Genomic DNA, 27,973 nt, shown 5'->3' on the forward strand with positions numbered 1-27,973 from the left:
TGTTTTTTTTAAACACAATCTTTTTGATTGTGGTTTTTTTTCCCGCCGTCATATGATGAATAGTTTGAACTCACTGTTTTTAGTGAAATTCAATATGTTCTGAGAACAGCAAAAATAAACTATCTAACATGTTGTACAAATTATTCTATAGTTTGTATGGTGTAATTTATATTGTATTCCCATTGTCTCACACTCACTTTCCTTTTTCCTCTCTCTTTCAGCTCTCTACTCACTCACACTGCCTTTCTCTCACTCTGTTTCACACCCATTCGTTTACTCCACTTCTTTCACAACCCCTCATTTCCATTTCAACTATCTGCATCCCCTATCTCCCTTGCACCACTTTTCAGCTTTCAGTCTCTCTGCTTTACTTCCCTTTTCCGTCTTTTCCTCCTTTGCTCTAATAGTAAATACTCTTTACTCACTCACCAGTATTGTCGCACTCTGTCACTATAGCTCACCCACTCTCCCTCTCTTATCTTTGTTTGCTCCTTTCTTTTGACCTCTTCTCTCTATTTTCCGTTCACTACCTCTATGTCCTCAGTCCCTCACTCTCCTTGTGTTATGTTCACTTGTGTTTATCTACCTTCTATCATTTCTCTTACAACAACTTCACTGCTCCTCTCCCATCGTTCTTCACCCCATTTCTTTTAGTCCGGTTCCTTTACTACCCTTCATTTCCTATCTTTCAATGTCCTTCTCTTTACTTTCATCACCGAATCACTTTCTCTCAGTACCACTGCTTTAGTCCTCTTCTCCTCTCTTTCCTTCTTTTGCTCCCTTACTCATTTTCCTTTCCTCACTCATTGTACCCCACTTCACTCAGTCCTTCCCTTAGTCTCTCTGTCTACTAACTTCCTCACTCCTTTTCCCTCAATCCTTCTATATTATCCTCTCTCCCTTCATCCCTTCACTCTATGACTCTCCTTCACTTACTCTCAGTTATCTTCCATTCCTCATTCTTCTAAATGCATCCTCAATCAGACTCCTTTCCCTCTCAGTCATTCTTTTTTTACTTACTCCTGTTTCCTGATTTAGTTTTGCTAACTCACATTCTTTTAGTATCTTTCTTACCTTCAGTTCATTTCTCTCTTCTTCTCTTCCTCTCTGTCAGTGAATCTATATGCCTTACTCTTAGTAATTTGCTCTCCTTCTATTTCTTTTACCCTCTTTTTGTCCTTCTACATTACTTTATTTTCCTTTCTGTGTCTTTCACTCGTACTTTATTTCTTAATACACTGTTATGATTTTTAACCTCTTCATTTGTATCTTTTATTTTAAAATATATATTTTACTAATTATAACTTATTTTTTCTTCTCTCTTTCACAGATACAAAGTGTAGTAAAAAAATGTAATTAAAGTTACATTAATTATATGGTAAGTGTGACTAAAAAAATGTAGTTTGTCATCACCCTTTGCTTTAACCTCACTACTATTTTCTCACCCTACCTCACTCCTGTTTCCTTACTCTGCTTCCCTCACTTATTCTTATCCTCCATGTTTACTCCTCTTTCCCTTACTCTCCTACCACATTCAACTTCTTTTAGTCCCCCTTGCTTTACTTCCCTTATGTTCTGTTCCCTTCCTTCGCTCCCTCACTCATTCCCTTACTCTTTTACTTCACTCCTCTCACTCCTTCTCTCAGTCCGTCTGTCCTCACAGTTCCTCACTTCCGTTCCCTCACTCTGTCTCTCTTACCGTCGCTGTCTCTGTCCCCTCACTCTGTCAATACTCTTTCGTCATGCTCACTCCCTACAACTCACCCACACTCCCTCACTTACCTTTCTTTGCTGCTTCACTCAGACCCTTTCAGTCACTCCTTCCTTTACTCTCTCTGTCCTTTCTCTCTGTCACTCCCTATGTCTTAGCCTTATTCAATTTTATCCACCCTCTTTCACCCCTCTTTATTTACACTCACTGCTCTTTTCTCACCCTCCCTCACCGTTGTTCCTTTACTCCGGTTCCGTCACTACCCCTCATTCCCCATCCTTTACTGTCCTTCCTTTTACTTTCAACACCCACTCACATTCTCCCAGCACCTCTGCTTTAGTCTTCTTCCTCTCTCTTCCCTTCTTTCGCTCCCTTATTCATTTTCCTTTTCTTAGTTACACCCTATTACACCTTCTCTCTGTTTTACTATGTAATAAACAGTCCCTCTGTGTTGCTCCCTCTACCTCTCTTTCTCTTAACATCACTCTCTCTGTGTCCTTCCCTCATGCTTACTCCTTTATTTATTTTTTGGTACGTGCCCCGGTACGCGTACCGGTGCATGTACCGGTACGCGTACCCTGGAGAAAAAAGAATTACAGAGTTTTTTAAAAATGTAGCTTTTTTTTATAAATTAGAGGTAGTTCTAAAAAGAACAGTTTTTTAATTCTTTTTGTTGTTTTATATTTTTTTTATTGTTTTTTGTAAATTTTTTACTTTTTTTGGCTTTTATGAAAATTGTATATTTTTTGTATTTTTTATGGGGACAAACAAAAAACAGGGAATTGTAAACGGCTCAACTGGAGCAAAAAAAACCAGGAAAAAATGAAGGCTTCTTTGAACACTTGTGGTTGTCACCAGCAAGGTTGATGAGATTAATACTTTGCTCATCATAAGTAATCATTTTTCCACAAAGTATACAAACGATTTTGTATCTACCAAACTTGGTTTGTATGTTTGGGACCATCTCCCTTGCCTCTGGACCCGATGGAGTGAGTTCTTAGCTTGTTGAGGGTCTGGAAGACGATTGTGGAAGGTTTCTGGACAGTTCTCTCACCTCTGCTGCAGAATAGTTATTGGGGTGCAATCGTTGCATGTGGCGAATCATTGTGTGATTCCCAAATGAATATTTTTTGGCAGGGTTCCCCCTGGATAGTACAGCGCCACAGATGACACAGGTCACCTTTGCAGCATTTACCTTCTTTGCACCCCTAGGGAATTTAAAAAACTCCCATATAAAGTGCTCCTTTGGTTTATATGGGGGATTGTCTTCAGGCAGGAACTGCCTTCTCTCATCCTCTTCCTCCTCCTCCTCCTCTTCTTGTTCACCACCAATGTGATGTTGTGGTGGTCCTTGTGCTGGTGGTGGTGGTGGTGGTGGTGGTGCCGATGCTCCAGCTGCTGCTGCTACTGTAGCCATTTCTCTATCAATAGAAGCAGGTCTTCCTCACTCAAAGAACAAAGTGAGAATGAGGAAAAAAGGTGGGGGGTTTCATCATTTGGAAAACAAAACTGTTCTGAACCAATGAAAAGTGTTATTTTCAGGTCACATGACCTGGGTTTTCATCATTTGGAAACCAAAACTGTTCAGAACCAATGAAAAGTGTTATTTTCAGGTCACATGACCCGACGCGCTTACGCTACGCACCCCGGTGCCCGCCCGGCGGCGCTTACGTTGCGCGATACCTACACCTGAGCGCACTGAAGAAAGCTGATTGCTGAAACGCGTCTGCGAATAAAGGTGGTTTTAAACTTTCCCCGAGTGCCTGTGTGTGCTGTACTTTGCATACGTCGGAGCCTGCATTTATAAGTGAGTCCCTTTCTCTCTAACGAGGCACCTGCCTGGAGTTCGAAAAGTCTGTTTTAGAAGGAACTTGGAGCGTGAAATTATACAGACGCTGAACCGTCTCTTAGCGGTGAGACCCGCCGACCATATGTCGTGAATTATGCAAATTCAAGGACAACTTTTTTTTTTTTAAACCTTTATTAGTTGCGGTCAACAGAGATACATGACAGTTACAGCATCAACAATCCAATAAAGCAGGATACTTATGGTACATTCATTAGAGAAGCATTAATTTTACATGGGCTGGTACATCACATTTAGGCTGGCCACCAATATATTCCCCAGTGAACTGCAGTGTGAGGATACCCGAGTTAGAGCACACCTCCTACACATTCATGGTCCTAAGGAGTGGTGAGCCCTCAGTACTCTCGCATACAGGTATGGTGCCAATCAAGGAGGGGAGGTGCCTCGAAATCCCCCGACCCACGGCTGTCTCAGCCCCTACCAGTCAGCTAGTAACGTCGCCGTGTATAGTAGTGTGCCATATGTGTGTCAATGTAAGGTGGTCGCACACGTCACCCCAGTAAGCGTTCAGTGTATAGGCAATGGGAGTACAATGCGTCACAAAGCGGTCCACAGTGATCAACCATGCAAATGCCATCTCTACCGATGCGCAGTCACAGGATTCAATGTGTATGCCTACCCCCTGCTGACCCACTGTTGTAGGATATCTGGAGGGTCAGAAAGGTGTATTCTGTAAACAGCAGCACATGACTTGCAATTATCCCAGAGTCCTCAGCACCACTCCAACATTAAGCCTGCCACCCCTGTCCAAGCAGGGGGGGCTGAGTTCCCACCCATCGTGCGATATGTAGTATGGGGAGTGTACAGCACAACATCCACTCGCTCAGGGGCCAGCCAACAGACCTTCATCCCCAGAGGAGTCACTGTGAGTCGCCTGGGACATCCGGTAAACCTGTAAAGGGGACCAAAAGTCACTGGGTCTACAGCGGGCGGGTAGTAATTCCGCATAGATGCCATGTTGGTCTTGGCAGTACGTGAGGTCGTCCAGCCATTCCTTAAACTTTGGTGCCCTGCCTCTCCCCCACCTGCAAGCGATCCTCCTCTTAGCCAGCAGCAACGCGATATCAACAAACCTACGGTCTGCCTTGGGTACATCCTTGGTATACCCCAGTAACATCACCACCGGGTCCAGAGGAAGAGGGCCAGCAATCATGACTTGGAGCGTAGCATGTACCTGTGCCCAGTATGCTTGTAACGCTCCACACTCCCAGGCCAAATGAAGGAAACCCGCGCCTTCCGCACGGCATCGTGCGCACCTGTCGTCCTCTGAGAGGTGAAAACGTAGCTTCCTGACTGGTGTGTAATAATATCTCTGTACAAACTTGTAATGAATGATTTTCAATCGACAGCTGGAGGATATGTTAGCCGTGACCGAGCAGCAATACTTCCACTGCTCGTCAGTGAGTTCGACATTTAGTTCAGAGCTCCAGTCAACCCTTGCTTTAGACAGAGCCGGTGGACGCTGCCCACGGATGGCAGCATACAGTTTTGACACCAAGTGCCTGCCATCCGACACCAGCAACACATGCAAAGGCAGAACTGTCCCCGGCTCCTCTGGGAAGCTAGGGAGTATGTCCCGCATACCCTGACGAAGTCTAATATAATAAAACACCTCCATCGGTGTCGGGGAACCAGTCCGAAACATCTGATCTTTGGTACGGAACAACCCATCCTGGAACAAGTCACCCCATGTAGTAAGGTGAATGCGTTTGCACCTGGACCGAAACCCATTTTCCAGTAATAGCGATAGCTTCGGGTGGTACGCAAGGTGCATTGCCGGTGAATAGAGCATGGGCGCTCCAAGCAGTTTAGTCACTCTCCTCCAAGAGTCAATAGTGCACGTAACAGTGGTAGCAGGCGTCTCGACATCACCTATAAGTCCCATAAGCATGCCCCTGAGCGGGAGTGGATGCACTATCCAATCCTCGGCAGCAACCTGCAGCATAAAGGGGGCGGGGCTAACCCAGTGATAGGTGTGCTGCGCCTGAGCACTGAGGTAATACACTTCTAGATCAGGTACATCGAATCCGCCCCTGTCATATGGCTGTGTCAGAACAGTCCAGCTAAGGCGCGGTTGTTTGCCGCCCCAGAAGAGGCGAAGCAGCTCAGTTCGGAGCCTCTTAAAAAAATAGGTTCCCGGATAGTAGGGAATGTTCTGGAATAGGTATAGGAAACGCGGAAGGACGACTATTTTTATCAGGGAGGCTCTGCCTGCCATCGAAAGCGGGAGGGCCAACCAGCGGGTCACATTGTCAGTCAATTGCGAGATAGCCACTCCATAATTCAGCCGAATCGTGTCCTCTTTATTGAGCGAGATCACAATGCCCAAGTATCTCAGGTAGAGCTACACCACTCTAAGGGGTAGTCTAATGGAAACTGGGCAACTGAGGCCGTGAGGGGGAAGAACTGCGACTTCTGCCAATTAATGTGCACTCCGGATATGCCGCCAAACACTATAAATTCTCTCAGAAGTGGGTTAAGGTGTTGTTGTGGGTGCCGCACATACAGTGTAACATCATCTGCATAAAGGGAAATCCCAATCTGCCGTTGGTTACAGTTAAAGGCGCTGGCCTTATGCAATTGCGGGATCCTGCATGCCAGTGGTTCAATTGCCAAGGCAAAAAGCAGGGGCGACAAGGGGCAGCCCTGTCTGGTCCCTCTCGTGACCGGCATTTGGGCAGAGAGCACCCCATTAATGATGACCCTGGCGACTGGAGAAGTGTAGAGTAGTTTCACCCAGGCAATGAATATCTGAGGGAACCCCATTCTGCCCAATATAGCCATGAGATAGCCCCACTCCACCGAAACTAACGCTTTGGTGGCGTCCAGAAACACAGCAGCGACTGGTAGCTCAGGCGCTATGGTGGGTATAAGGGAGAACAGTGTACGAAGGTTATGCGATGTGGCTTGCCCTGGGACAAATCCAGATTGGTCTGGTAGCACCAGGGTATTCATGAGCAGGGACAGCCTAGTCGCCAGCACTTTAGCAAGTATTTTTACGTCGCAATTTAGCAGCGAGATGGGTCTATATGCGTCGGTATCAACCGGATTCTTCCCTGGTTTCAGAAGTGAGGTTATCGCCACCTCCCTCATTGAGCCCGGCAGTATCCCCACCTCAAGCGACTCTTCGAAGACTTCCTTCAGCACCGGTGCCATGATGTCTATGTAGCACTTGTAGAATTCGGCCGGAAGGCCGTCCAGCCCTGCAGCCTTGCCATTGCTGAGGGACATGATCCCTTCCCTGATCTCATCCAGTTCGAAAGGACATCCCAGGAATGCCCTGTCGCTGTCACTCAGCCAGCATAGCGCTATGTCATCTAGGAAGTTCCCGAACTCCACATCGCCTTCCTGCTGTGTGGAATACAACCGTTTGTAGTGCTGCAGGAAGGTGTCCTGGATTCTCTTAGTATCCTGATAGGACCCGCCTTCGCTATCAGTGATTTCTAATATGTGGGTGGCATGACGCTGGTGTCTCGTGAGCGCCGCGAGTACCTTTCCCGGCCGGTCCCCCTCACAATAGCGCCTAGCCGTCCAGTACTTGCCTCGGAACTTCACCTCTCTGGCAGCTTCCTCCTCAAAGGACGAGAGTTTGGCTCTGAATTCCTCCGCCAGGTCAGGGCAAGGATTTCCGACCATCTCTGCCTCTAGCGCTTTAAGCTCTAATTCAAGTTTAGTCAACGTGCGCACTATGTCCCTGAGTATACCACAGCTCTTAGAAATCGTGACGCCTCTTACGGTCACTTTAAAGGCTTCCCAAATCGTTTCCACCTTATCGACTGACCCCTTATTTCTAGGGAAGAATGCTTCTATTTCCTCACCAAGTTCATGTTTAAAGACAGGGTCAAGTAGGGCAGAGGGGAAGAGCCGCCACGGCGGACGCACTCTGGCATAGCCAGGCATTTCCAACACAGCCAGTACAGGGCAGTGGTCCGAGTAAGTACGAGGTAGATGTTTCACCTGCACGACATCCCCAGCCAGCCCTCGCGAGACAAAGCAGTAGTCAATCCTCGCCCATGAGCGTGCGTGCGTCGTGAAATGCGTGCCTTCCCTAGACGCTGGGTGTGTGTGCCTCCAGCTATCTAACAGGCCTGCCTCCGTCAGTATACCTTGAAGAGTGTCCCGAGCTTTCGTGTTGTACTGTCCACTACCATCTGACCTATCTGCCCCGGGATTCAGAGACAGGTTGAAGTCCCCCCCCCAAATTATGTGTGTAGCTTCGATCTCCAATACATGACCCCACAATGTTAGGAAGAAACCGGGTGTGTCAATATTGGGTGCATAACAATTTACAAGCATGATCACATCAGTGCCCAACCTGCCCCAAAGGATCACATACCTCCCCTCAGTGTCCACCCTCGCACCCAACTTTTGGAAGTGCAGCGCTTTATGGATCAGAATAACCGTACCCCTCGAGAAAGTGGAATACGAGGAAAACTCCCTCACAGTTGCCCATCTACTTGCAAACGTAGGGGTACTACGTGGGTTTAGGTGGGTTTCCTGAAGCATCGCTATCTGCACATGATGTCTATCCAAATATGCAAGTACATTTCTGCATTTCCTGGGGTCATTAAGGCCTCGAACATTCCAGGACATTATTGAGACGTGACTCAAGGCGACATCACCCATGCTCATCATCGTATTCCTGAAAAAAGCCCATGGCCAGTGCTCCAGCCCTCATTCGGAACGTACCAATTACAAGTCTCTCGCAACTTCCATCCACTAATGCTTACGCACACTCTGACACCGATCTCTGCATACATGCCATGAACATCTCCCGCAAAACTGCCTCTAGGCTTAACAACGCATACCCCAACAGTCATACACCCCTCCACCCCCCACGTGCAGCATCCCAACCCCCACGCACCAAGTCCTCCCCCCTCCCACTGAAACAACCCAAACTTGTCAGTACCATATTCCCTCCCTCCAACCCGAACCCCGTACTCAAGAACCATAGCAGAACTGTGTGGGGAATCCCCTTCTGGGGGCATCAGAGGAACACACCAATACACCCCGACAATCCCCTCCCGCCCCACACAAGGCATACGGGAACAGTCAGAGAAGGGGGGGTGGTGCCTGGTATACATTACCCCTGCAGGTCAGGGCCCGTCTATCATACCAACATCTCTCGCGGCAACCTCCCCAGTTGGAGAAGACGCCAGTTAAGTCAAGTGAGCCGTCCATGCATCCGCCGCTGCTCACACCTCCTCCAATATTGCCACCATCCTGGACATTCCAATACCAATCCCAACCCTGGAGTACAGTGTACGACCTGTCCGCCATTCCACAGCCAGTCCACACAGTGATGATACTGTAATCCAGTTCCTCAACCCAGTTCAGGACAACCAAGGCTAAGACAGGCCACAGGGGTCAAACCGAATGCCAGTACAACAACGGGAGGTCAACCAACCAGCACCAAAAAGGCAATCTCAGCCTTCAGCTCGCTCCTTTGGGTCTCCGTCCGCATCTCCATTTTCCGCGTTTCGTCTGTCCCTTCTAGTAGCTCGGAGTTTCTTGATGTAGTCCTCCACCTGCTGCGGATTTGTGAAAAAATATTGTTTGCCCTGATGGGTCACCCTAAGTCGTGCCGGGTATAGGAGTGCGTAATCCACCTGCATGTCTCTTAACTTTTTCTTCACAACCAAAAACTTCTTCCGCTGTTCCTGCACCAGAGGCGTAAAGTCCGGGTACACTGAAAAGGGCACACCATCGCAAGACAAGTTTTGATTCATCCGAGCCGCCCGTAGTGCCGCGTCGCGGTCGCGGTAGTTGAGCAAGCGGGCGATAATAGGCCGCGGCTGCGCCCCTGGCTTGGGCACTGGACCCAGAGAGCGGTGCGCTCTCTCGACGATAAATTGACCAGAGAAGGCCTCCCTGCCCACTGCAGCAACTAGGATTTTCTCTACATAGTCCTCCATGCGACCAGTGTTGGTGGACTCCGGCACACCCGTGACGCGAATGTTATTGCGCCTACTCCTCGCCTCCAACTCCTCATTCTTTGCCGCTATCACACGCAGTATGTTGTCCATTCTGGAGAGGCGCGCATCGTGTGATGCCGATGAATCCTCCGAGGCAGAAATACGTCTCTCTGCTTCCGTCAGGCGTTCTTCATGGACCTCCAGCTTCTGTACGACCCCATCCATCCTGGAGGACAGTGGCGAAGCCCTGCCTCATCTCTTCCAGCATTACTCGCATCTCAGGGGCCATGGACATGGAGGAGGGCTCAGCGCCCGATGGTTTGTGGGTCCCGCCAGCACCAGTCGTGCCACGCAGCTGTTTCCTGGGGAGCGCAGGCTCAAAAGAGAGCTTAGGCTGCTTATTGTTGTTCTTCCCCATTGTGCTCCGCCTGTAGGGGCCTGAGGTGCCCAGCGAGAGGCGATCAGTGTGGCGCTCACTGCCCCTCGACAATCCTTTGTGCAATCGCGCCCCCCTGTGCTGTGTTTGCCCCGCTGGCAGCGCCTTCTGCGTGAGGAGCAGGTCAGCAGCGACAGAGCGACTCCCTCACCACGATATGTCCCAGCGCCCGTGACCAGGGCCAGCCGATATTGCTCTCGAGGAGGACTGAAGCCCCAGCTGGCCACATTGAGTGGATGGCGGGCGGCGACGCGCTGGAGAGGAGTGAGCAAGGTTTGTACTCAAGAAGCCCTGGGGGGCGGTTGGGGGGTTGGGGGAGGGAAGGCCCAGCGCGCCACCACCGGGCAGCAACTCTCGCAGTTCGACCACAGCCCGTGTTCCCCAGTGGTCTCCTGATGCTCCTCGACCCCCAGTCCCTAGAAGCATCGAGCCCACAGAAGGATCAGGGGGACCGCCGGCAATCCGCAGTAAAAGGCCGGGGGCCCGGTCAAGCACCTCTCGGCTCAGGCGGCAGTTCACGGCGCCACCCGCACTCCCAGCCTGACTCAGGTCCGCCGTCCAGCACCACCACACGTTGTTGCGGCCAGAGGAGGGGGAAGACTCACCGCCGCCGCTATCCTCCGATCTCCGGCAGGTCCCGCACCCCCTGGGCAGGTCACTCCGTTCCTGAGGCCTACCTGCCTCGTGGCAAGCCCCGACCTCGCGTGGCACGGCGCGCAGGCTCTCGCACCGCCCCTCCTCAGCAGTGCGTCCCGGCCAGAGTCCTCGGTCGGCTAAGTTCAGCGCCGAGCGTCGGATCATCCCCAAATTTGGACTGGAGCCGCAGGATAGGGAGGCTCACACTCGCTGAGAGTTTCAGGCGAAAATCTGCAGGCAATCAGGATAAAATCAGGATAGAGCTGACCAGGCAGCCAGAGCCTCACTAAAGTGCGGCCATTAGCTCGTGCGCCCCCTAGCGCCCCCAATTCAAGGACAACTTTGATCTACTGTTGCCTGTGGTTCAGACCCGTTGTAAAAGATGCCTGGCGAGGGAAACTGCACAGCGTTTGTGGCAAATGACATTGCAGCGGACTCAAATCTATTTTAAACACCACCAACAGCATTACTTAACATCACGGAACAATGCTGAGAAAGAACTACATCGTTCTAATAAAATATCACTTTGGCGGTGTCCTGCTTCAATTGCCACACACGGAGAACTGACGAATCAGGAGAGATTCCCTTCTATTTAAAAACCAGAGCGCTGTGCATGAGATACCTACACCTGAGCGCACTGAAGACAGCTGATTGCTGAAACATGTCTGCGAATAAAGGTGGTTTTAAACTTTCCCCGAGTGCCTGTGTGTGCTGTACTTTGCATATGTCGGAGCCTGCATTTATAAGTGAGTCCCTTCCTCACTAACGAGGCACCCGCCTGGAGTTCGAAAAGTCTGTTTTAGAAGGAACTTGGAGCGTGAAATTATACAGACGCTGAACCGTCTCTTAACGGTGAGACCCGCCGACCATATGTCGTGAATTATGCAAATTCACGGACAACTTTGATCTACTGTTGCCTGTGGTTCAGACCCGTTGTAAAAGAGGCCTGGCGAGGGAAACTGCACAGCATTTGTGGCAAATGACATTGCAGCGGACTCAAATCTATTTTAAGTGCCACCAACAGCATTACTTAACATCACGGAACAATGCTGAGAAAGAACTACATCGTTCAAATAAAATATCACTTTGGCGGAGCCTGCATATATATATATATATATATATATATATAGATTACCTACTGGCGGTTGCCAGTAGGTAGTTATAGTTAGGACCAAGTTTCCATAGGAAGAACATTTTTTGTTTTGCTTATAACTTTGACGTCGTTTGATGAATCTTCATGAAATTTTCCAAACTTATCCTTTGTTCATATCAGCTCCTATAATGAAAGTTTATCGGTGATTTGTCAAGGGGGGCCAAGAAAAAAGGGGGTCCCAAAATGTATTTTTTCCATGCAATTTTCATAGGAAACTTTAGACAAGGCTACAGGTCGAATGGGTGAATGGAATTACCCCATATTTGGCAGGGAGAAGGGTCTTGGTCTAGAAAGCATGCTTTTGTTTATTTGGTGTAAATCAGTTCAGTAGTTTTGGAGAAATATTGAAATTTACAGATATCGATATTTGGGAATTCTGCCATCTGATTGGCTGAGGCATCACAAGCTTGCTGCTCATTGGCTGCGAGCTGTTGCAACTAGGAAGTGTTGGTAGTCAATTTGTGATTCCGCTGAAATGAGTAAGGGGAAAAAAGGGCAAAAAGAGTAAGAAACAGGAGGATGGGAGCACTGTAACCTCTGTAGGGGAGTGTGAAGCGAAGTACTCACTCCTACCGGTCTGAAAGTGCGGTGTTGCTCAGAGTGACATAATGCTGAGATGAGATGCTGCTACACTCGGGTATGAAACCGAGAGCCTAAACCGGGAGCTCATTGCTGTAAAGTGATGTGCTCTGGTCTTTGTAGCATACCTCTGCAAGTAGTGTTAGTTGGCATTTGTACCATACAGGGAGTGGGAAGCAAACTACTGACCCCTACCTTGCGTTTATACTACACCGGAAGTGGGAAGGGAAGTATTCATGCCTTCCGGTAAGAAGAATCGGGGATCAAACTGAGCTGATTGCTGTAAAGTGATGGGCTCTGTAGCATACTAACCGCTGTAGTATACCTGTGTAAGTAGTGTTAGTATGCGTTTATACTATATAGGGAGTGGGAAGTGAACTACTCACCCCCACTGGTCTGAAGACTGGGGGATTAAACCGTGAGCTCATTGCTGTAAAGTCATGTGCTCTGTGTAGTATTCCAATGTAAGTCATAGTAGAATGTTAGTATGTAATGCTAATAGAATGTAAGTATGCAATGTTAGAATGTAGGGCTGTCATGAGGGAAATCTTGGGGAGTTTGTACACGGTGCTGGAGAAGACAGTTGCCTAGCTGTCTGTTCCTGTTGGTGGCTGTTTAAGCTGTCTCCTTTTCCTACAATAAACCTACTTATCGAATCCACTGCTGTCTGTCTGGCGATGAGCGAGAGAAGGTAAAAAGAAGGCAGCACTCACCAATATTTTGAGCTTCTTTGCGTTCTGCAGAAGACCCGTTTTCTTCTTGAAGCTGTTTCTACTCATCCCAGGGTCGTCGGCTCATCGAACTGTCATCCGACCTCTGGTAGGATTTATATTTTTTGATTTGGGGCTTCCTCTGCCTCTTCACTATACTCTGGTCACTGTACTAGACATGTGCAAGTAGTGTTAGTATGCGTTTATACTAATTCTGTAGTTATGCAGTAACCAATGCATCATGGCCCTATGGAGCACCACCTCCCAGGCGCAGCTCATACAATGTCCCGGGTGTGCATCCGTGGGACATTTATGTTTGCCATTACAGGGCGGGAGCATGGCTTCCACCCTGTGATAGCAAATCCTTGTTCGCCTCGTTGAAGCGAGAGGAGGAAACCCTTGTATCGCTTCAATAAAGCGGATCCGGATGGTAAAAATTGAGAAAAAAAGAAAGAAGCAGGGTCTCACCCATTCATTCAAATGAGCCCCCTGGTGGGTAATGTTCTGGGGACAATCCTAATATTATATTGCAGGGTCTCTGCAGCACTAGGGACCTTAATCTCACATGTAAATTAGGCGTGGGAGGGCACAGAGACGTTTCACAGCCTCGGGGATCGCCACCTCCCCGGGTATTGTTTACTAATTGTTCGGGGGGGCTTCGAGGCCAACTCAAGTCCGGGGAGCGCTACTCTCCGGGGCTTTACTTAAATATGCAGGGTGGGCCTCGTCAGTCCCTGAAGCCTCAGTGGCCCTAGGCAGTGCCTTATTGGTTCTGTAATCACATGGGCAGCACTCATGGTGTTATAAAGTGATACACTCATAAAACCCTTGAAGTTGTAGAATTACCCAGGCTTCATTTATGTAATAGTCTGTTGGTTTATATTTGGTAGGTGCACCGCAAAATTACAAATGTTTTCCCTCATAATCTCCTATCAACGGCCGATTTTCACAATAAACTACAGACAAGTGTTGTCAGAAAAAGAAGCCCCCTACACTCACTAATTTACAACACAAATAAATGGAAACACAACTTTATTTGAAGATACAACTGTATAACATGAAATAAGCGTGTGGGACTCCTCCAGAAGCAGCGCACAAAACCTGCAAGACAACAAAGAAACCTAAGTATGTGTGCCATGTCCAAGAGAAAAAGAAAGGTACTCAGAATGAAAGGAAGAAAGTGAGAATGGGACAGAGAGTGAGTGGGTGGAAGGGAAAAGGGGAGGGAGAGTCAAAAGAACAGAGGGAGGAGGAGACAGAGCTTAGGCCTACTGCACCCAGTCCTCACTGTTCACCTCCGGTCACTCGAGTGTCTGGGACGCTGGGGTCTGCAAGAAAGAGTGCAGTCCAGCAAGTCCTTAAAATTAAACAGAGGTATGAATGAGGACAGAGATTACATTATTATATATGGCAACATCGCTTGCCTGCAACTGTGCACCCAGGCTGCTGCACCCCAGCCCCTTCCCCCGGACTGTGCTCAATTGCAGCTGCTGCGCACCGAGGCTTCACTGCTCACCTGCCACCACTGGTGTGTCCAACGTCATGCCGGTGTGAGCTCCGACTCTGGGGTGCCTCTCTCAGGGTGGCACAGCAGGTCTCTGATCGGGGACAGTGTCTTAATACCATGATGGAAGGCGTCCGAATGCCCTGGGCATCATCACAGGCTGAGCACCTGCTCCGACCATTTTGGTGCAACTAACTCAGTGTCTGAAAAGGGAAAAATAATATAATGCTGGAAACGTCTTGAGGTAAATGAAGGTATATTTCAAGATTAATAGAGAACACCAGTTGAGTGCACCCTTCCTTCTTGAAGTACGATCTACCAACTGTTAGCGGTAATCATGGTTCAAAGAAAAGTTGGGGTGTACAAGAATACACAAGGTTAAATAATAATATGTTATGCCAACGTTCACTTACAAAGGCACAGAGCGCATGCTAGAAGCAGAATGTGCGCGTGTAATGCAGTGGCGCAAGCATGTGTGCATGTACACTTAGTAATCAGCTCCCTACAGTACCCCAAAAGCCAACGCCACGTGTCTGTAGGGCAGCGCTGCCCGCTGGCTCAGGCCTACAGTACTGTCCAGCAGGTCCTTCAAATGAGACAGAGATGTGACTAAATGATGGCAGAGATCACATCATTACACACAGCAACATCGCTTGTTCGCACCAGCGCACCCAGGCTAATGCACCCCACCCCTCCCACAGCACCACGATCAATTGCAGCCCCTGTGCACCCAGGCCCCACTGCTCACCTGCTGTCATTGTTGTGTGTCCAAACACGACAGCAAGCAGGGTTCACAATTCAAATCGAGTTTTGATTGCGAGGATGGTGTACACCTCATGGATCCCTTTTTTTTATTGCTCATTGTGATATGTGAGGTGGATGCGGCCATATCACCTTAGGCAATGTGGAAGAACTGTGGCGTCATTGTTATCCTATTTCTACATATGCAAAGTGGGTTGGGCTTGCGTACGCCAGGCCAGCGTAGGGGTGTGAATAATTATTCAGGGGACCTGGGCGTTGTTCAGTTCCTGTATGGCCAGGAAGTGTACTTATGTGTGTGTCCCTGTTGCGGTTTTGACGTCGCACAATCCGCAATTTACGTTAATGTAGCATGTACTGGGAGGGCGGCAACTATCGCTGATGAGATGCTATCTGAAAACATTGAATGGCCAACATCACATGTCGTTATCAAGCTTGTGGATATGCGCAGACACGCATGTCAATGGTGTGCCGTATTATTGAAAGTGTTGCTATCGCAAAGCGCACACATGTGAATGTGCTCAGATGGAGGGAGGATCAGCAGTGAGGCTACGTCATACACAGTAATAACGCTCATTACAGTCAAGCAAAACATGTCAAACGTGAATCTGAAAGTATCACATATGACACACTACTATACTGGTGAGCATGACAACAGAGCATACTGCAACACAAATCGACACATTACTCTTTATTGTTTATTACATGTGATCTAGGATGTGCACTCTGCCCGTGGGTGAGGATACCCCTTCGAGCCACCAACACCCAGGCCAAAAGGAAGCACAATAATGTACACACACACCCAAGGGGCATCGTGTAACACACATTTGTTTTTTGATATAACGTTTCAGATGCATGGCCATCACATGTGGAAGGCTACTGTACAGACCATGAATATTGATCAAGATGATTGTTGCATGTTGTGTGCAGTATAAGATATGTGAACAGCGCAAAAAACATTTTTAAAAAGCTCTCTAATCAGAAGAGATGTCTCTCATCAAACGCTGTAGAGAGAATGACTAAAATGGGTGGGGTCCTCCAACTGTTACAATGGGAAATGTTATGAACCAATCAAATGCTTTTTTTTAAAGTCACATGGCAATCGCGCACCGAGCGCAAGGAGGCCGCACCAGACGCGATTTTGAGTAAATATATTTACCATAATATACGTTTATTACAGTTAGAAATATATAAATGTTTAAAATATTTTAGATTATCGCTTGATCTCATATACACTTTAAACTAATTTAGTTATAGTTTTGAAGCATAAATAAAAATGAGGGAATGGCGTACCCGGTGCGACACCAGACGTCTATGACGTAACACAGGGCCTGGCAGCCTGCACTCATCGCATACGCAACGCGCAGCTGGTGCTACCCCATACGTACAGTATGTAAAGCGCGGCTTGGTACTGCGTACCCATTGCATACCAAAGTAGCAGCTGGCACAACATTATACGTATATGATGTTATGCGGGACACAGTGCCACAAACCCGTCGGATATGAAATGTGCATCATTTACGAGTTTAGTAATATGGCGGATAGGAATCGCGTGCTGATGGAACCTGGTACACTACCGGTACGGGACTCCAGTTTTCTCAACAAAAAAAAAGATATACATAGTTTTTTTGGAAGATATAAAACATTACATACTTTTTAAAGTTAAAAAAAGGATAATAGAGTTCCAAAATATTACAAAAAAATAGAAAAAATATAGGTTTTATAAATATTAAAATATAAAATTAACATTCAAAAAACCTTTGAAATTCACTGAAAAGACTGTGCCGGGCACCATCAAAGAAATTTCATCTGCTGCTGTATCGGTGGTAAAGAACACAGACAAACACACAGACGGAGCAGCTCCCGGTAAGCCATCTATGCCCCTCCCAATGGTGACTGTTACTAACTTTGTGTCTAAAAAGACTACTAGAAGCAATGCTAAACAGAAGGCTAAGCCAGGGGTCCTAGTGGGAGGTCAGATAGGCGATGAAGGTGCGGATATCGAGGAGATCGATTGTGTATCTGTTCCTGTCAGCCCAGCGACTGCAGCAATCTCACTCGAAGGTGTAAACATCAATGGGGACCCAAATGACTTAGCAATGGCTTGCGACCTAGAGACATCAAAAAAAATCTTAACCGACGAGATAACCCTAACCGTAGATACCAGGGTCTCTGTGGAGGGTGAGACATCAGACCCTATACAAACATCGCTTTCCATTTGTGACCCAGGGTCGGACTCCGCAGTTACAAATGGTACACAACACTCAAATGAAGAGACTATTAATCCTTCAGGGTTGGCGGATGAGGGCACTAGGGATCAAGGGTCCCACGAGGAATACGAAATGGAAACAGAAGAAGAGGTCATTGATTTATCTGAAAACACAACGAAAACTCTGGTGACCAGAAGACGAAGCTTAAGACTAAAACAAAGCCCAAAAGAGGGGGGAAGGCTAACACTACTTTAAACCGGCAGATTGTTAATAGCAGTTCTACAACTAAGAAAATCTTCATCGATAAAAGCCCTTTAAGAAAATGGATAGAAGCGAAGGGGCTGGTAAAGAGTATGACACTCAGGCTATCAGGGACAAGTCCTACGGAATCAGACGCCACATCGGGTCTTTCAGGCTGCCTTACCCCCGCAGAGAACTACGCTTTAAAAGAACCACCTAAGGCTATAACGAACGATATTCCTGTACAGGTACAGGGTACGGTGTCTCCAGTCTTGTCACAATTAAACACTGCAATCATGGCAAATAACTGCTTATCTATAACTGGGGAGACAACGCGGATAGCTGCAGATGGAGTAGGGGGAGATAACACTAGTTATAAGTCTGTTAATATCACCACTCCAGCTGCATCTATAGCTTTAACTTCAGTAACCTTATCTCCCTCCTCGACGGATAATACTATTTTACCCCAAGATCTTGAAGAGGAAGGCAGACAAGGACCCAATCCTTCCCAATTGGATATTATACTGCAAATCCTAACTAGCCAACGCACAGAAGCGCAAGAACATTATCTTCAACTACGAGAGGATAATAGTACACTTCAGACATCATTATTAGAACTGACCTCTAACTTTAGAGAGGTATCACGAGATATTGAAGAGTTGCAGCATCGATTTGCCGGCGTAGAAGAAGCTGCGTCACAGACACATGCGACAGTAAGCACACACGACTCCCAGATTATGACGCTTCAATTAAAGATCGAGGATTTGGAGAACAGGCAAAGGAGATCCAACCTGGGACTTTTTGGGGTGCCGGAAGGGTCAGAGGGTTCAGATCCGAGGGCATTTCTTGTTGGGTTACTACAAAGAGCTTTTCCGGATTTAGCAGATTGGGACTGGGATTCACAAATCCAACGGGCACATCGTTTGCCTTTAAATCAAAAGAACAAAGCTAGCAAATTTCCACGTCCTTTTCTTATTTTTTTTGGCATTTTTTTACTGAGACAAGCCGTATGGCAAAAAGCTCGGCCTAATACACCTGTAACTATTGGGAATCTATCATTGTTTGTACGGTCTGATCTCAGTAAAGCCACTATGGACAGACGGTGGGAACTACGTAAGCTAATCGATCCAATTAAGTCGGTGGGGGGGCAAGCCTTGCTTCAAGAGCCAGCACGTCTAAAAATCATTAAAGACGGCCATACACAATTCTTCAATGATCCAAGAGAAGCCGAACAATACGTATCAGGATTAAGTAAAAGCTAGACTTTAGACATTTGCCAGGAATTTTGATTTTTTTTATTGATATACAATTGATATACAATTGAGGTTATGGAAATTAAGTTTCGAGAGATATGGAGTGTACTAGAGCTTACTGGAGGGGGGGTGGTGGGGCCTCACAGGTGGTCTGTTGCAAGAAGCTGCCAGTCCAACGGCAGCAGAAACTGAAGGGTAGTCCCCTCCCGCTGGGGGTAGGTGACAGGGGGGTGGGGGGAGGGTGCTTTTGGCTCTCCGCAGGGTGGTGGGGGTGGGTGGGTGAAAAAATAAGAAAAAGTGTTGGCAGCCTGAAGGGGAGATATGCTATAAAAGATAAAAAAGAATGCAAATTATCAGTTTTGTGTGGTTTAAGGAAAAAAAAAGAATTTCCACTTGGTTTATTATTATGTCGGTTGATTAGTTTTTTAAATGCATAAAATAAAGTGCCTTGCTTGGAACGTTGCGGGGCTAAATAGTAAAAACAAACGACGTTTGATATCAGAAGAGCTGAGATTATATAACCCCCATCTTATGTTGCTTTCTGAAACACACATAGTCGGCAAGGATAAAAAATTACTTGCTCAACTAGGCTATGATATTGTTAGCTGTTCTACTTTGGGGGCTTCGATTAGAGGGGTAGCAATTCTTAAAGATAAACGGTTTAAAGCTGAAACATTGCAAAGTAGTCATGATAAAGACGGTAGATGGGCTATAGCTCGAATAAGTATTGAAAACCATAAATATGTTATCTGTGTGGTGTATGGCTCAAATCGAGATGAACCCAAGGTCTTCAATGATTTGAACATAAAACTTTTAGATTGGGATGGTGAGCTTATTATAATGGGGGACTTTAACTGCATTATGGACTACCAATTAGATACCACTAGACCAGGGAGTTTTCAACGGATGCGTAAAACTAGAGCCTCAATCTTAGATTCATGTCGTATTCATAATATCAAAGACGTATGGCGATACTTACATTCAAATTCTCCCGGTTACACTTACTACTCAGCACCTCATAAACTTTGCTCCCGGTTAGATATGGCTTTTGCTAACCCTAATCTTCTTATTATCAATACAATAGAGATCTGCCCTCGCATTACATCTGATCATAACCCCATAATGTTGACATTTGACACTCCTCACACACTGACTTGCCCCAGATTATTTTCTTTTCCCAGATATTTAATTTCAGATTTTGTTTATATTTCACAGTTAAAAATTCATCTCATTGAATTTTTAGAAATTAACCTGAATTCTACCACGTGTAATACGGTCTGGGATGCCTGTAAGGCAAGTATCTGGGGTTTTACGCAGGAGTATGTGGTCAGACAAAATTCTGAGCAACGCAAACTTAATACATTTTTGCTCTCTAGTATTTCTGCTCAGGAAGTACAGTTGTCTACAGCATTGCGGCTAAATTTGCCAACGGTAACAGAAATAGGTCTTAAGCTAAGTCAATTAAAATCAGAAACTAAAGCAAAATTTATAAAAAAGAATAGTATTAATATACATAAATATAAGATAGAACAATATGAGGGTGGGGATAAAATTGGCAAAATATTGGCATATAAAGCGGCAGAAGACAGAGCTTCTACTTTGATTACTAACATTCGAGGCTCCGACAATAAATTATATGATCAGCCTCTCGATATATTGAAGCAATTTGTGGAATATTATAGGACTTTAGATACTCCAGAATTTTTTCCGAATGAAAATGCAATACAGAAATATTTAGATGATATTCCTCTAATGGCACTTGATGTTTCAGAAACAGACCTTCTGTCCGAAAATATCACAGAACAAGAATTACGTCAAGCTATTGCTGCCTTATATACAGGTAAAGCCGCAGGGGAAGACACCATTCCCCTAGAGATCTATAAGATATGTTTAGAGGAACTGCTCCCTATACTTTTACAGGTTATACAATCCATTGGGGTGACAGGACAAGCTCCTAAATCATGGAACAAAGCCAAAATAATATTCTTTCCTAAAAAGGGTAAACCAAAAGAAGAGAGGGGGTCATACAGACCCATATCTCTGATCAATACAGACGCCAAAATATATGCCAAGATTTTAGCCTCTAGGCTCGCTCCTCTTATGCCTAAAATAGTTAACCTTGTACATACAACAATGGTCCCAAGCATACAAAAAATAAAGAAAGAATAAATATAGACAGAGTCAATCTATATTGCGAGTGACATGTCCAGCCGGACAGTGGTCTTCAAAGTTTACTCAATACACAGATTAAAAACCAGGAATACCTCCCACAATTCAACCAGTGTGGTGCACAAGCCTGTGCCCAGCACTGACAGAACGGGTACAGAAAGTGAACAAAGATAGCGAAGAAGGGCTTTTAAGGCAAAAGAACGTTTTCTGTCATGAATACAGATTGTACAGATTTTGTAAACATAGCACCATTACATCACATAGTAATCACGTTTTTGTATTAGGTGCTAGATAGGTCGACGGCGTTTCGGACCCCCTAGTAAATCACGGGGACCATCATCAGGACATTTCAATGAAAGCCTTAACATTAATTTAGCCTCTAAATGCCGGTAAAGCCGAATCGCAGCCAGCAGGTCGGAGGGTGGGAATGTGATCGCTCACAGTCGAGCGCACAAGTCCGCGGAACGGTAATGTTTCCGTCGGAGCCTAGGGAACCGGGTGAGTCGGTCGGCTGGTGTGATCCCTGGTGTGATCGCCAGGGATCACACCAGCCGACCGACTCACCCGGTTCCCTAGGCTCCGACGGAAACATTACCGTTCCGCGGACTTGTGCGCTCGACTGTACAACTTGGGTGCTGGTTATGTGGTTACTTGGCAATTTCCTTTCTATCCTAGACACACGGGTTGTCTTGGTGATTTGGTACTTTTCTTGTTCTTCTCTTCTGAACCAAATTTTTGACTTATACTAGGCGTACTTATTTAGTTTATGTCTTTGGTTTTGGGTTGCAGCCCTGATGCCTTGAACAGGCAAGACGTAACACGTGTTGGCTGCATGGCTGCATACATTGTTTGTGGGATTGAGGCCTGTGAATGGTCCGTTGACTAACATATGGAAATAAACTTTGGATACAGTACCTACAGAACCACTGAATGAAGAGACACGTTTTGTATCTACAATTGTATTATTGACTTTGAGTGCTCGGAAGGACATTTTTTTTTTGCTCTTTATACTCCACAAGTGGGGTGCAGTGGGGGTTGTGGTAACCGACCCTGAATCTTCCTGGAGCAGCGTTTATGGACATTGCGAATCAACTACATTACTCTGACTTGCATGAGCGCCTGTTTGTAGTACTGGTTACCAATTCATATTTTTGCCCCAAACATGTATGCCTTCTCGAGACAGGCGTGACATCGGAGAAAAGTTTTTTGCTATGTATATCTTTCCAAACTGGATTTTGCTTACTGGAAGAATGCTTGTGTGGTACAAAACTTATGCTAGACATCACACACACTCTCTTGCACTATGGTGTATGGCGCAAAGCTGCCTAAAGTGCACCAGCATAGGGAGAGAGAGAGAAACAGCGACATATCTTGGTAGATATGGCACTGCTCTGCTCTCTCCCTTTGAGGCAATGCTGTCTTCTCCCTTTTATACTGTGCTGAATTAAATCTGAGTAAATCTACCCTATATTATATTTAGGCTGTCTGGTTTTAAGTTTAAACATATAATAACGGATAAAACCCATCGAAAGGGAAATAGCCCTCACCAGTGTAAACATATAGACACTGAAAAAACACCTGCAGATTCACAAACTAAATGCCATTCAAAGAAAGGAAAAGGAGAGTGAAAGAGGCATGTTTTACTTCCTGAAGGGGCCAATACAACGTAACTTTGTTATACAAGCTAGCAGCAAGAATGACTGGGCTAACATTATTCTGCTTGAGTTTTGTTGTTTAGGGATGTCACTAAAATACTATTATTTCTTCCTTTTGCTTTTTTAAATTTTGTAGGCTTTGGTCTAAAGATGCAAGATTTGGAAGCATGTTTTAGGTCTTATTTAATGATTTTAAAAACTGTCGAGACTCAGGAAACATCAAAATCATATTTGACATTTTGGATGCGTTTGATTCTTTCACTGATAGGTGAAATGGCTGATTTCACAAGAATCTTTCCCAATATGTGCCATCACATTTACCTACAGAGAATGGGTAAAAACTCTTGATACATCAGCCCCCAGTTTCTAGTGAGTCAGTATAGATAGTAGGTGAATTGCCAACACCTCAGGCTTTACACATTCAATGTAGGGTATAGTGACAGGTATATGTGAGTGCTATCACCAACCATCAGGGATAGTGGTGAAAACATGACACCAGACTTTTGGAAAACATGGAACCCAATGTCATTTGGAATGCTGCTGCAAAAAAAGTTATGTCCAAGTTCAACAAAGATTTGAGTGATATTGTGTGTTTTTGCAGTGATTCAGCTACGTATATGAAAACGTTGTGTGATGACCTGTCAAAATCAATACCTGAGCTGAAATGCTTTAACTGTAAGGGATCCTTGCCACTTGTTAGATGATATGCTGAAAGCATCTTTACAATTTTCACAGTTAATGAAGAATGCTATTGACTTTTTAGTCCATTCTGGAGCACTGTTTTGTTATGCGCGGGAACTAAAATGCAAATATTTTCTCGCTTTGTGTGCATCAAAGGAAGAGTCATTCCAACTGTGTCACTTAGCTAATGGTTCTCAGTACAAGGGGCTGTGAATGCTATATTATCCATGAGGCAACTGTTTACAGAATTGATGATGCCAAAGGCAACAAATGTGAGGATCTATGGTCGCATATGGATAGTGATGTGAAAAAAGTACACTCTACTGCATTCTTAGATTTTTACAGGAAAACACAACTGCTGTAGTGGACATAATAAAACAACAAGAGTCTGAAAACACCCTTGTCTGCCAAGTGTTCAGCATAATTGGTGTAGATGTGAAACATTTCCTTGAGAGTAGGCTGGGCAACATCATTAGTGACTTTGGCACTGCAACATGTTCCATGTGAGAGAGCTTGCCACTTGGTAAGCAAAGCAATGTTGACAAGCAATTCAAGAACTTTCATTTTACAATGTATGAGAAATGGCTTACAATGATGTATAGAAGTGTCCTTTCACCAAATATGGCATTTGAAGTCAATGACACCTCACTGTGGGGAGTTTTGTCTGTAGTTTCAAAAGTGTTGCTTAATTTTTGACCGCTTCAGTAACTCTGAGGGCATAAGCGCCCAATTCAACACAAATGTTCCAGAACCTGCCCAGAGAATCACAATCTTCAAGTGCACCACTATTGGCATGGAAACCTATGTCAGTGGCCATAGTTAGCAAGTAGTGAGCTGGCTATTTTGTGTTGCCCATCTCAAGTGCTTATGTTGAGAGGGCCTTTTCACAGAAAAAACAGGAAGGAAAAATTGAGCGCACATGACCAAAGACTCACTGAAAAAGTATTGTATGGTGTACTACAGTAAGTTTGATTTGCAAACAAACTGTACTGTACGTACACTGTCTATATACCACTGACTATCAGTGCAGAAAGCAAGCGATAATAAAAGCAAAACGTTCCATAAACACCAAAAAAACATTGTTTTTGTTGTTTTTAATGGTGTGAAAATGTGTAACCACTGATAACCACCGTTTTTTAAGGTATTGAAATTAGTTCAAAGCACTGAAGAAAAACCACCAGAATATACCAAAAATAGAAACTGAAAGCAGGAAAGCCTAAATATATTCTACACATTCTCTAAAGGGCTTCGGTTCAGCTTTTTTCATCCAGTGGCTTCTCAGGTTCAGGGATCTTTAGCCACTGGTTTGCCAATCACATCTTGTGTCAGCCCGTAGTAGTATTAGTTTCACAGTAGTGTTAGTTTTTATTGTCGGTTTGGTTGTGTTCTTCCTCCCCCATTTAAATGCATGCAGGAGGGGCGTGGCCAAGATGGCAGCGGAGTAGGACGTGCTTCCCTGTCCCTCCGGCGCCGCCTGACATTTAGCTTTGAATATCACCCTACCTGGTGCCCATCCATGCCAACAGCGGTGCGCTCCTATGTCTTTTTGCTGCCCTGATTCCTGCTGAGACCCTATTTTTGAGCTGAGAGGGAGTGCCTCGCTGTTTTGGGCGGTGCAGCCCTGTCACTGTCCGCGCCCGGCGAACCTCGTGGCAGGGAGAGCGGAGACCTGTGAGCTGCGGCGCGGCACCCCGGCTGCTGGGGGTGACCGCTTCCTTGGATGCTGTGCTTTGCCTGGGGCTGTGCTCAGAGCGGCGGAGGTGACGGACAGCCGCTGTCGAGCCCAGAAACATGCTGGCCCACATATGGAGCTGCGGCCTGCCCTGGAGGGGCCAGAGCGCTGAGGAGCTGCACAGGCACCCGCTGAGGAGGCAGTGGTCGAGACCCCCGCTGGGCGTGTGTGTGCTCCCGCGCTGCAACGGGCAGAGCGGGGGTTGCCTGCATTCGGCGGGCGGCCACGGAGCGAGGTGAGGAGTGGAGGGGTGGCTGCCTTGGGGCCCGGAGCTCAGTCCGCGAGCCGGCGGATGGTGGGAGGCCCACGCGGGTTGTTTTGGCAGTGGGCCTCGATACTGGCATCGTGGGCGGAGTGCCTTGTGACCCCCCCACCGGTCTCGGCTGCTCTCCCGCTCTGGACTGGGTGGCAGTGGACTTTGCTGGCTGGCCGGGCCTGGTGATTTGGGAGCCTTGCGGTGCCTCATATCGGCCCGTAGATCGGCGGGCGGCACGTTAGTAGCCCCTTTTCCCCCGCTTGCTGGAGTACTCCCTGGGGCCAGTGGATGTGCTCAGGATGCCTGCTTAGGGCCCGGTGTTCTTGGGTTTGGTGTGGGGCTTCACATCCGCCCGTATATCGGCGGGCGGCGCCTTACACATTAGCCTTCCCCTGCTTGCTTGGGAGCCCCCTGAGGCCTGTGACTGCGAAGGTGCACTGCTGGTGTTTTGGGCACGGTAGAGAGGGGAGAGTGAGGGGAAGCCCTCGGAGTTGCCCGGGAGAAGGCCCGTTGATGGGGAGGAGGAAAGGTCTGGCATATTCCTGCCAGAGGATTTGTGGTTGCCTGACTATGCTGTAGCCTTTGTGGGGTCTGAGGCCTAGTGTGAAGCGCTCCGCTGCCCTGATTGACTGCCTGCTGTGGGGGGTTTCCCGCTAGTGCCCTGGGTGAAGGGTTGGCACTGACAACTGGGCAGAGGAGTCGTGAGCAGAGGGTGGCCTGAACTAGCCCCTGCGCCCCGGCGGACCTGTACGGCTGGTGGTCCTGGGGTTTCCTAGTGTGGCTCTGCAGCGGCGCTACTGAGGTGAGGGGATTGCTGGGCGGTGGAGGGCATGCCATCGGCCCGTGTGTCGGCGGGAGGCGTTTACCTGCTGTGGCCCGGGCCTGGGCTGCTTGGTGAGGTGTGGGTGCTGCTGAAGCCTTTTTGCGCCCCGCTGGGGCCCCTACTGCGCCACGATGTCGGCTTCCAGGAGCAAGAGGGATGAACCCCTAAAGGACATGCTACAGAAAGTGACGGGACTGCCTGCCTCGCAGTCGGATGCCCAGTCTTCGCAGCCTGAGGACGTTGATTCGCCGGCGACTAAGGCCTTTATGTCGGTGCTCTTTGCAGCCATCAAAGAAGACATTTTTGAACTCTGTTCCCAGCTCCACTCGGACGTGCAGGGGATACGGCGAGATGTAGATGCCATTGGGGAGCGAGTGGTGACTCTGGAGGAGCACGATCTGGGCACTGCCAATGAGGTTCACCAGCTCCAGCAGGACGTTCTCCGCCTTACGGAACAAAACCTAGATCTTCAGGCACACACCGAGGACTTGGAGAACCGCTCATGGAGAAACAACATCAGAATTCGAGCGGTCCCGTGGAAAGGGGAAGGGAACAGTTTGCGGTAATAGCTTGGGGCGTTGTTCCGACAAATCCTTGATGAAGGGGATGAGCAGGACATTCAGCTGGATCGTGTACATCGCGTTGGCTTACCGAGAGGTGACAAAGCTCCTCCACCAGACATCCTGGTATGTGTGCATGACTTTCAGATTAAAGAACGGATTCTTCGTAGAGCTCGAGAACTCAACCCTGTGCAGTTTCGGGGACATCAACCCGCTCTCTTTCAAGACCTGGTGCATCTACTCTTGTCAAACGCCTAAGCTTCATGCCTGTCACGGCCTATCTGCGGGAACAGGGCATCCCCTACTCCTGGGGGCACCCGTTTTGCATAATTTTTAAATTCAAGGCGCTGGGATTGGAGAGGTATGCTCCTCGGGCCGAGTCTACTGGATCACCTTTTCGGCGGCGCAGACGCTCCACCGAATGGCAGAGAGTTGTAAGATCGCCTCCACCGGCGAAGCCGGACCTCTCTGTGAGCCTTTTAGAGAGGGAAGCGGCTGTCTCTTCTGTGGCGCTGGTGACTGACAACGCGAGTGTTCCTTGAGGGCTGCTAGCCTGGCACAGGTTGGGTCCTTCTGCGGCGCCGGAGGCAGGACATATGGGGGAGAGACTGCTTCTTTTGTTCTTCTCTTTGTTCTTGTTGAGTGAAGGTGCCCTGTATTAGGGTTGAGTAAGGTTAGGCTTTCCTGTTTTCAGTTTCTATTTTTGGTAGTTTCTGGTGGTGTTTTGTCAGTGTTTTCCAGTGATTTCAATACCTGAAAAAACCAGTGCTTTTCAGTGATTACTAATTTTCGGGCCATAAAAAACAACTGAAACTGTGTTTTTCTGGTGTTTATGGAACGCTTTGCTTTTAATATTGCTGGCTTTCTTCATTGATGCATGGCATATAGACAGTGTACGTACGTGTATATGAAGTCCAAATACATTATACAAGTCAAATTTTTTGTAGTACACCATACAATATTTCTTCAGTGATTCTTTAGTCATTTGCGCGCTCTCTCCTTCCCTTGTACACTTTTATTTGTGAAAACGCCCTCTCAACATTGGCACTTGAGACTGGCAACGCCAAAACAGCCAGTACACAATTTGCCAACTCTGGCCACTGACGTAGCTTTCCATGCCAGTA

At 47.1% G+C, this 27,973-nt stretch overlaps 1 protein-coding gene across 2 annotated transcripts in view; it reads right to left on the reverse strand.

Moving 5' to 3' along the window:
• Window positions 1-27,973, reverse strand: part of LOC144821811 (uncharacterized) — a 221,755-nt gene that overhangs the window by 140,685 nt on the left and 53,097 nt on the right. The window contains exon 4 of one of the 2 annotated variants that reach the window (XM_078678987.1): window positions 12,261-14,714. The exons of the other annotated variant lie outside the window; for it this stretch is intronic. Within the exon in view, the coding sequence (XP_078535113.1) occupies window positions 14,703-14,714 (12 nt within the window). The 3' untranslated portion in view covers window positions 12,261-14,702. Of the gene's footprint in view, window positions 1-12,260; window positions 14,715-27,973 lie in introns of those variants that run through there. 2 annotated transcript variants of the gene reach the window in all.

This window comes from Lissotriton helveticus, chromosome 2_2, assembly GCF_964261635.1.
Source record: "Lissotriton helveticus chromosome 2_2, aLisHel1.1, whole genome shotgun sequence".
Taxonomy (NCBI): domain Eukaryota; kingdom Metazoa; phylum Chordata; class Amphibia; order Caudata; family Salamandridae; genus Lissotriton; species Lissotriton helveticus.